Raw genomic sequence first — 9,970 nt, 5'->3', positions numbered from 1 at the left:
CCCGCCGGTGGATCCGATGCCTGCAGAATTATGAGGCATTGCTGAGTGACATCTCATCGGGTCTAATTTTGGAATTCCCCGGTTCTTCTTGTCCACCCCTCTAGTGCAGTATGATTTCATACTGACCGGGAGGAAGAGGGGACAGTACTGCTGTTGCTCAGGGTGCTGCCACTTAGTGGTAGATCCTGTCTTCCGAGCCCGTTTTGACAGCCAGTGCTGACGTCACCATCAGATCGCCTGCTGGGGATCACCTAGCAATTGTGCAATAATGCCTGCTATGCGATGCTATGGTCGGTCCTAAATTCACCATTGAACTGAAAAAAGTGATGCAGTAATGCATCCATCCCTATTGCTCCATATCTCTCACATCCTCTTGCCGTTCCTTTTTGAATCTTCGCTCTGGATACTTCTTGCATCATGCGACTCACAAAAAGCTAGTATACGAAGGACACTCCCTGACAACGTCTTGGCTCTTGGCTGTCGGCGCCGAGAGCTTGCCACTTTTCCCCTCTCAACTGACAGGCACCCACCGAACAAGCTTGGCCGCCGATCAGACCAGCTGAGTCTTTCTCATCGCTACGAATAGGCATCAACACCAACGAGAGTAGTGAGTATCATTCAGTACATTCATTATAAAGACCATGGAAACTGGACATGCAACGAAGTCACGAAAAATAAGGGCCATGGTCATTGATTCACCGCGTGCGTACATGGAACAAAAATGGTATCCGTACACCGGGAGGACTGGTGGTGTCCCGCAGCAAAGCAACTACTGGCGGACACATCACCCGGAAACACAACCATGAAACAAAAAAGAAGTAAAAAAGAATAAGAGATAGAAATAGACAAGAAGACACCGACGGGAGAAACGGCAACAGCTATAGAGTGATGGGGAAATTCAAGGGCGAATGACGAGGCGGGGAGATCACAAGAGTCGCTAGTAATGCAGAAAAGCCTAATCTAACCACAACTGAAAGACAGCCCGAACAGCATAAACATGCTCGGCGAGCCTATACCACAGAAAGATAAAACTGGAAGAGTGAGCATAGGTCACATCAAGAAGAGCCGTGGCAGAAAAGAGACATCATCACGTTTTCGAAGACATGTCAAAAATCGGTGCGTTTCCGTGAGAATGAAAATATGAGGGAATATAGAAAAAGAATAGAGAAGAAAAATGGTCATCATGGAGGGGAGGTCAGAGATTTTAGAGTCGGTAGTATGGAAGGGATTTTAAGAAGATAGACGAAGAGAAGAGAAGAGAAGAGAAGAGAAAAGAGACGGAAATCGAGAAGTGAAGCCTCCAGTGGGCCAATCACTGCGAGGCATAGTAGACACCGCCCTGGGACTGGGCGTAATAGTAAGTTGCGCCTGGCGGTGTTAACATCCCACCCATACCAACCACTCCACCAGGCGCGGGAGCATTGTGTATTCCGTATGACGAGTTGGGATACATCTGGTTGGGATCATAGAAGTAGACCGTCCCGCCAGCTTCATGGGCAACCATTCCTGGCTGCGACGCTTGTTCACCCGACGAAGGCGCCGCCGGCATCGTGTAGGGAGCCCCATGTTGTCCCTGCGGGAAGGCCGGCGCGGAGGCTCCTGGAGCACTTGCCGCGTTGAAAGTGGAATAGTCTGTACCCGAACTCGGGTAATAGACGGCAGCCGCCGGGTATGATGCAGGATAGAACACCTGAGGCTGCTGAAATCCGTATGGTTGGAACGGCTGCGCATGGATCGCGCGGTCGGGAATGTGGGACACAGGCGTTGCAGACGTGTGAGCAGCAGGTGCGTGGGCAGAGGCCTCGGGACCATAGACGGGTCCGTTGGCAGGCATCGGCACCTGGTGATGGAAAGGCTGCTCCTGTTGGGGCTGGGGCGTGTGGAAGGGAAAGGCTGCCGGCATCTCGATGTCGGCAACTGAAACGGCCTTCTGAGGACGAGGCTGATGCATCGGAATGGGAGCCGGGCGGCTCTCACGGTACGCGGGGGGCTGCGGTAAAGAAGACATAGGGGGCGGAATTGCCGACGAGGCGACTACTGGACCAGCAGGAACCTGCGGGATTCCCAAAGGCGGTCGGGGAGGAGGTAGGCGGACGACTGGCTTTCCATTTTCAGTGGTAATGATGGTAGGCCGTGAGAAAACCGAGCCGGCCGGCGAGTGCCATCCCTCCTGTGAGGGCGGCTTGCCCAAGGATGATCGTCGGCTGATACTGACACTAGGGGCGTACGTCGAAGTTGCATAGATGCTGGGGCGTCGCCCTGTCATAAAACCGCCACGACGTCCGCGAAAAGCCTGCTGATTCGGGCGCAGAGCCCGGGGGATGAAGATGAAGGACCGCTCTATGGCGGGAAAAATATATCGAGGAGGTTGGCCCGGAAGCGAGATCCGGACAGGTTTATCGCGACGTAGCGGAGGGCGATGCTGAGGGAGCCGAGTGTGTTGCTTTTTTGTGACTGCTGGATAGGATATAGGCTGTTCCATACCTGGTAAGAGGACCACCACCGGCACGTTCCCGATCAACGTAGTGCTCGAAAAAGACCGATTAGGCGGGGATGACCTGGGAGCCGTGGGAACAGGTCGCTGGGGGTAGTTCGAGAACCCTGTTGACACGGTTGGGGCCTTGGCTGTCGCTGGACGGTCTCCAGCGACGGTATCGTGGAGATCATGCGTCCACTGCCCTTCGCTTGCATCCGACTTGACGTTGTGTCTACAGCAGGTTAGCTGGTGTTATGGGCTGACACGTAGAAGCGACCGGCTCTACGAGATCGGGGCCTGGATCTTGACGCACCTGCGCACATTACCGTCCACAATAAGTCCATATGGCCTGGACTTCGATTTCGTGGAAGCCTTGTGGCCATTCGTCACAGTGTCGATAGAACGCTTATCGTGAAGGAAGAAGCTCCCTCGGGTGGGCACCAAAGCAGGGTTCTCATCCTTCTCCTTGGTTATGGTCCTCTCCTGCTCCCGGCGTTTCTTCTCTGTAATGGTCTCCCTTCTCGGTTCCGATGGTGGTGCCGATGGGGTCCTTCCCGTTAGAGGGCCAATCTCCCCTTTCAAGTCATCAAAATGGATCTCCGCCTCCCGGGTGGTGTCTTCCGATAGTTTCATGCCATTCATCATAGCCTCTGTATCTGACATCGTGCTAGCGAGAAGCCGTTTGCTCGGAGATGTCGAATGACGGCGCCCCGGTTTCTGGTTTACTTCTGGCCTTCGGCCATTGAGTCGTGAAGCATGAGTGTGCGAAGATGTTTGCAGCTCGTCGTCGCTTTCATCACTACCTTCTCCATCGGCGTCTTCATCATCTTGGTGGCTGATAACAGAGCCTTCGCTGAGAGAGTCATCCTCCAGATCACCGTCGAGTGAGCCCTCATCTTCGCCTTCCTCGTCTCTTCTCCTTCGGCGGCTAGCACCGATGTTGTGCCGTCGTGGGGCCATCTAGACGAAGTCAAATGAATCGAAAGAGGGTAGCTATAATGATCGAGGATGATTGCGGTGTAGGCAAACGAGACGAATTATAAGAAATGATCGAAGTGCACTGACGGCTTCCAGGAGCAGGTGTTTGCTGGTGGTGGTGGTGATGAGGATGGTGGTTGGTCGGCTGGTCGGTTGGTTGTGGCTAATGGTGGTCGGCGGCGGGTGGGAGGACAGAGGTCAAGGCAAACAGAACGGGGACCAGGAAGAAGAAAGTAGTGACATGCATGTGAGAAGAAGGGGAGGGGGGGAGGGGGAAGAACGGGGAGAAGAAAGTAAGAAGTTGGTGGGGGGGGGAGGAGGAGGAAGGAAGAAGAAGAAGCAGAAGAAGAAGATGCTGATGAAGAACAAGAAGAGGAAGGAAAAAGAAAAACGAAGTAATCGAGGAGCAAGAAAAAGATAGAATACTGCACCTCTAAAAAGAGGGCGAAGGAAAGATTGAGGGAAAAGGAAAAGCAACAACAGCACCTCTTAAGTTAGTTGGAGTGGTTAGTTCAGTTCAATTCAGTTGGGGGTGGGAGGAGTTGGTGGTTTTGAGCATTGCGAGAGACGGAGCCCTGAGAGAGCCATGACATCTCTTTCGATGTCAACCAGCTCAATCCGGTTTAGTGCCCTCCACGACCACCTCAGCGATTCTAGAACGAGTACGGAGTACTTGAGATTAGTGGTATTTAGTTGAAGGTAATGAAATTTACTAACTTATTGGAAGTACCTGGTAGAGTGATACTAGGTAGTCTCCGTACACTGTAGGTAATCAATCCGAGCTCAGTAAAAGAACTGACCAAAACCAGGAACGAACCACAGCGACTTGATCGACGCGCGGTCGCAACTCCCGAGTTCCCCATAGTCCATCCAGACTTCCAACCAGTGGAACTGTTTGGTCTGTTTCAAGCCCACTCCCACTTGAATGTCCAGGAATGTCCATACCCTCCAGCTCGAGCACATATAGAGGACCCCTTTCTATGAGGGTCCTGGCAGCAGCTTCGGAAACATACGTATGTAAATTGAATTTGGAGTGGGCTATACATCCATACGCATCTCAATTCCAACATCCCACATCCACATGCACACACTGTACCTTGTACACATCCTCAAATTGAGAAAAGAATCATCATCATCATCATCATCATCATCATCATCATCGTTGGTCAGTGGTGGATGTGGATAGTTAACTAATACTGCTGACTAACGCCTTGGCAGGTGTAACTAACTAACTACTATGTGTATATAACTAACAGGTACCCAAGCTTCTCCTGCGTTAATCTCAACTCGTTTACGTCCCAATTAGTCAGAATTCAATTGACCAACTAGTCTGATAATTAGATGCGAGAGATTGATGGTCTTCGACCGACCAAATCTGATGGATTTGTGATATAAATGACAATGATTGCAATGATCAGCTGATTCTTTGATACGAAGCTAATCAATCATTTTCATTCCGAAATCATCGTAAGGGTATAACTCCCGTCGTCCTGCAAACTGCCTTGGATCCACACCCTTCTTCCCCTTCCATTCTGCTACAAGTCTATATACATACACGGTACTTATGCGTACCAGCGGAAACGGTGGAGTATTAGTCCAATGCATGGAGTCGAGGAAATACCTCCTTCCCCGTGCAATTCAGACCAAGCGACAAGCGACTCTCGTACCATGCAAGGCTTGACCAGCTCACAATCTCGCGCGTTATCGATGACAATCAACGGCCAGAGTACACAGTTGAGGGTCTCCCTCCAGTATTGTTTTTCATTTTTAGGCGAACGCCCGGCTTTCAAAGCCTGTCTGTCGTCTACTTGTTTGCTCTCATCGCTTTACTGATCACCTTTAATCGAAGGTGGTCTTCTTGCCCTGGGATTCAACAATGGCACCACTAAGCTTCTGCACTGTGTCCTGGTCGTATCTTGTATATTCGGGCTTCGCTTGCTTGGCTCTAGGAGGTCGTGCTTGGCGAGGCTGCTCTTCGGTGGATTCGAATTCTCCGGCCTCGGCATCGCCGGTCTCTGAGTTGTTATTTCTCTTGCCCTCGCCGTCCTTTCCGAACCGTTTCTTGTAGCGAGTAGTGGCGTCTTCGGCGAACTCCATACGCAGCCGCCGTCCCAGAAGGAAGTTCACCCAAATCTTTCTCTGCCGGGGCTTCCTGGGCTTTTTGCGCTCTTCTGGTTCGGAGTCGTCTTCCTCCTCATCATCCTCTTTCACTAGCACATAGCCCTTCACCGCTGCTTCAGCTGCGGCAAGATCCTCAAACACCACCCAAGCGTAACCCTTGCATTTGCCGGAGTCCTGGAAGGTCGCCACATGTACGTTAGCCACAGTACCGCATTGAGCGAAATGTTCCTCAATGGATTCTTTGGTGGCGTCAAAGCCGAGGTTGCCGACAAATATGCGTTTGGAGGGGGCATGACCGGGTGCTGCAGAGCCCGTTTGACCGTCTTCCTTGGGCTTATCTGGCCTTCCAGCAAAGCTCTTTGCATCCTTGATAAGCACGCGACGACCCGTTAGGAGCTGCTCACTGAGGCCAATTGCCTCTTCGGCCGCCTTCTGAGTGGAGAAGTCGACATAAGCGAAGCCCTTGTTCTGGGATTTTCCGAACTTTTCCGCGCCCTTGGGCATATGTATGCGTGTAATGGTCGTGTCCGCGAAGGAGCAGTTGCTCGTCAAGAAGGTGCGCAGATCATCCTTCGTGACAGAAAAGGCAAGATTTCCAATCCAGACACCGTGATCTGAACGCTTTTGGGGGGCAGTAGTAGGTTTTTCGACAGCGGCCACCGCTTCAGTCTCTGTGGTAGACTCGGAGGGCTTTGCAGTGGCTGCTTTCTTCGCTTTACGCAAAGCTTTCTTCGATGGCGGCTCAGGGGCAGAGACGTCGATCTCGATCTCTTCAACGTCTGTGAGCTTGCGCTTCTTTTGGGTTCCTTCCCCAATGCTAGCCATGACTATGATTGCACAAATTTGGGACCTGACAGAACTATGCCGTATAAGTGAATTTGAAGGTCGCAATCAAGAATTATGAAGAGTTCTCACAACAAAGAATGAGAAGTATGCGTGAATAGCTCTTGTCGCAGTCGGAGATAATTTTTTTTCTCCATTCCCTATCGCTTTTCTTTGCGGCGGGCAGAAACACTCCGCCTTATCAACTCTGGGTCTGGGCTTGGCGGAATCCTTCCAGCCCGATTCGCCGGTCCTGTAAAGGGAGTGACCCCAGTGTCAAACACTCACATAAGTTGAATCTCACTCCTCCCTTAATCAGTTTCCCTAGCCTCCTAATTCTAGAACGCCTCAACCCTTCCAACAACAGGAAAGGGGAAAAGAATTAAATCCACTCTTCATTTTCAATTGTGCTGCGTGTTCGTCATGTCCCAAACACTTGACGAGACAAGATCGGTGGCTGAAAGTCTGCCGGATGCCTCCGTCGGCGCCCCTACTCGGCAGTCCTACAAGTCTTTCAAGTGAGCATAGTTCTATAGCAGCATGGTCCTTAGGCCACTAGCTAATCATGATCGCCAATCAGAAAGAAGTTTGCGAAGCTCAAAATGAAGTTCGAAATGCAGATGGGGGAAAGCGAGGCGCTCATTCGCGAAGGATTGCGCATCGAGGATCTTTCTAAGAGAATCCAGGAACAGAATGAGTATGCATTCATCGCCCTCGCCTGGTTGATTTCCATCGATACTGACAGTGCTACAGTCAACTTCTAGAGGTTCTGCTTGAATTCAACGACAGCCTCCACGTGTCTCCCAGTCTACGATACGACTTGAGTGCGCCAGGAGATGAGACCTTCCTGCCACCTCCCGATCGAGATATTCCAGCCTCCTACAATGATCCCGCCATCGCGGGATCCATGCTAAAGGATGCCAAAGGTCGTATGGCTGCTGGTCGGATGAATGCTCATGCCTATCGTGAACTGGAGGACGACGTTCGGCGAAGCAAAGCGTTTGCACCGCGCCTACAGTACACGTCCCTAACACAGGTGCCCCATTCTGCACCTTTGTCCGACAATCAAGCTGAGGATCATTATCCCGCCCACGAGCTTGGATTCCTGACTCCTGAGCATGAGACCGAGTACTACCTGGCGTTGGATGCCAAACTGGGCGATGAGAGTGCCATCGAGCAGCTGGTGTCTATGCCGAGTAAATCAACCCTCGTCGAACGTACGCGGGATGCCAATTTACGTATACCGATATCCGTGCATAACTGGCTTCGCCGAAATCAGCCCCAGATTTTCCTTCAAGACAACGAGAACGCTTCCGAGAAGTCTGGCTCTCGGCCCTCGCGTGCGTCTAAGAGAGCCACGGCCCAGGCTCGAAAGGACGACGACATGTATGATGACGATGGCTCTTATATGGAGACTGCATCGACCACTGGAGGTGCCAAGGGAAAACGTAAGCGGGATGAAGACAGTGGATATCGGCCTAAGGGTGGCAGCAGTCGTCCAAGCCGGAAGAAGAAGGACAAGGACGATGATGGTTCTACTCCTGCGAAGCGGACATCGAAGCGGTCCTCGGGCATAAATGCTTGAGCCCACAGTATCTCATCTAGCGTCATTTTTCTAGGGGGGGAGGAATGGCCGGCAGTATCGGACTGGGACTCAGGACTCGGGTGATACTTCTATGTATAGTAGTTATAGAGGATCTTATGTTGGTCGGTTTTGTACTCTAATCAAGCCTGCACTTCGATAAAACGTTATGCAAAACTGACATCTCCTCTGGCGACTAAGCTTCTATCTCACGTAGTCAACCAATGTTTGTAGTCCTTTTGTGTTTACAAAAAAGCAAAGAGCCAGAATAGAAATATTTCATTAATGGAAAGGGTTGTGGTAGGCTATACTTGGAGTGAATGCTAAAGTAGCAAGATTCACGTGAATCTCCACCAGAAGTTTGTCTGGTTTGTTCCCGGTCCGGAAAGTCTTCGCAGAATGACCGACGAGAGAGCAACGAATGTAACCACCTCCCAGCATTTCTCGTCCGACCCAATTGGAGAAAATTTACCTTACCATCTACATCATTGATTATTTGCTACTCGATAACCTTTCAAGCATGGCTATTACAATTCTCCCCCCGGTGGTGGAAGATGTTGACCTGCCCAGTTTCGACTCCGACTCAGATGCCATGTCCGTCGATTCGGATGGCGGCGTAGAATTGGCGGCAGGCAGTTCATCCAGACCCAACAAGCGTCAACGGTTGGTTGAAGGCACCAATATCGTCGCCGGAGTTTTGACACCGGGTGAGGTTGTCACTGATGATCCGCAATGGATGAGGTTCGTAATCCTGCAACAACAGTCATCTCTTCTTTTTTGACCACCATGGCTAATGCATCTTGTTCCACCCCGCGGCGCAGAGGTCATGGTACCTATACAAACCCGCTATCAACTTCAATCATCGCCACTGTTGCCGGTACTGTGCAAAAGACCAACAAGCTGCTTTCCGTCCAGCCCCTCCGTGCACGATACACTCCAGAGATTGGTGACCTGGTGGTAGGGCGCATTGTCGAAGTACAGTCCCGCCGGTGGAAAGTCGATGTCGCCGCTCCATTACTCGCTCAACTGCCTCTCTCGGCAATCAACCTACCGGGAGGTATCCTCCGCCGCCGCACAAGCGCCGACGAACTGCAGATCCGAACGTTCTTCAGCGAAGGAGACTTGGTCGTGGCTGAGGTCCAAAGTGTACATTCGGATGGAGGCGCTTCGCTTCACACGCGGTCTCTGAAGTACGGGAAACTGAGGAATGGCGTGTTCCTCGCTGTGACGGGCACGGGCGGCAGTGGCGCATCTAGCTCGACTGTCAAGGGTGGTGTAGGAAGCGCGGCAGCTGCGACGGGCGCAGTCGGCGGTGTGGTTCGATCACGGAGGCAGGTTTGGACCGTCAGCACAGCCAATGGGGGCGGAGATGTCGATGTAATTCTGGGGGTGAACGGCTATATCTGGATCTCGAAGCACGCAGACGGCGCAACGGCGGCCTCGTCGACGACAGAAAACGTTTCGATCACGCGTATGGAAGAAATGGTGTCGAGCTCGATCTACTCCAGTCAGAACGACGAGATTCCGCCACAGACGAGACGCGAGATCGCCCGGTTGGCGCAGTGCATCCGAGTGTTGGTAAATGGAGGTATCCGGGTGGATGAGGAGACAGTAATGAGCGCATATGAGGCCAGTCTTCAAGTGGATCTGGAACTGGGCGATGACGAGGACGAAGATGACCGGCGCCGAGAGGGAAGAGAATACCTGGAGGGCAGCAAAGCGCAGCGTGTCCTTGAGTTGGTCTTGCAACGGAAATAAGGGTGTTTGAGGGTAATTTCTTTTTTGTATACATAGATGACTACGATTACTCTTGATAAGATGTTAAGATACCCCTCACTCCCTTCTTCTACTGGATCTCCTTCTTTTCTTTCGTCTTGCAAGATAAGATACAGTCAGCAATAACTTTGAACCTCAGTATGATTAACTATGAATAGTTGTATGGGTATGTATTGTTCCAGGAAAAATGATTGCCTCCCAGCGATAAGGCCTAA

General features: G+C 51.6%; 4 protein-coding genes across 4 annotated transcripts; 2 read left to right on the top strand and 2 right to left on the bottom strand.

Moving 5' to 3' along the window:
- Positions 1–949: 949 nt before the first annotated feature.
- On the bottom strand, positions 950–3,706 carry BO72DRAFT_128731 (uncharacterized protein). Its single transcript, XM_040939076.1, has 2 exons — positions 2,790–3,706; positions 950–2,708 (listed from the first exon to the last, which is right to left on the bottom strand). Exons 1-2 carry the CDS (start codon positions 3,434–3,436, stop codon positions 1,313–1,315), a joined length of 2,043 nt encoding a protein of 680 aa, XP_040800761.1. The 5' UTR covers positions 3,437–3,706; the 3' UTR covers positions 950–1,312.
- Positions 3,536–3,926, top strand: BO72DRAFT_128750 (uncharacterized protein). The gene is made up of 2 exons (XM_040939077.1): positions 3,536–3,590; positions 3,652–3,926. The coding sequence occupies exon 2, from the start codon at positions 3,696–3,698 to the stop codon at positions 3,873–3,875; it is 180 nt and encodes a 59-aa protein (XP_040800760.1). The 5' UTR covers positions 3,536–3,590; positions 3,652–3,695; the 3' UTR covers positions 3,876–3,926.
- Positions 3,927–4,910: 984 nt separating this feature from the next.
- BO72DRAFT_448731 (putative RNA binding protein Rnp24) lies at positions 4,911–6,542 on the bottom strand. The gene has a single exon (XM_040944856.1). It carries the CDS (start codon positions 6,398–6,400, stop codon positions 5,294–5,296), a length of 1,107 nt encoding a protein of 368 aa, XP_040800759.1. The 5' UTR covers positions 6,401–6,542; the 3' UTR covers positions 4,911–5,293.
- Positions 6,528–9,860, top strand: BO72DRAFT_477966 (exosome non-catalytic core subunit RRP4). The gene is made up of 5 exons (XM_040947468.1): positions 6,528–6,915; positions 6,978–7,094; positions 7,151–7,960; positions 8,499–8,720; positions 8,801–9,860. The coding sequence occupies exons 1-5, from the start codon at positions 6,821–6,823 to the stop codon at positions 9,735–9,737; spliced, it is 2,181 nt and encodes a 726-aa protein (XP_040800758.1). The 5' UTR covers positions 6,528–6,820; the 3' UTR covers positions 9,738–9,860.
- The last annotated feature ends 110 nt before the right edge of the window (positions 9,861–9,970 follow it).

Source organism: Aspergillus fijiensis, assembly GCF_003184825.1.
Source record: "Aspergillus fijiensis CBS 313.89 unplaced genomic scaffold BO72scaffold_27, whole genome shotgun sequence".
Classification (NCBI taxonomy): domain Eukaryota; kingdom Fungi; phylum Ascomycota; class Eurotiomycetes; order Eurotiales; family Aspergillaceae; genus Aspergillus; species Aspergillus fijiensis.
The sequence above is the reverse complement of the archived record's forward strand: the minus strand, read 5'-3'. Positions and strand labels throughout refer to the sequence as shown.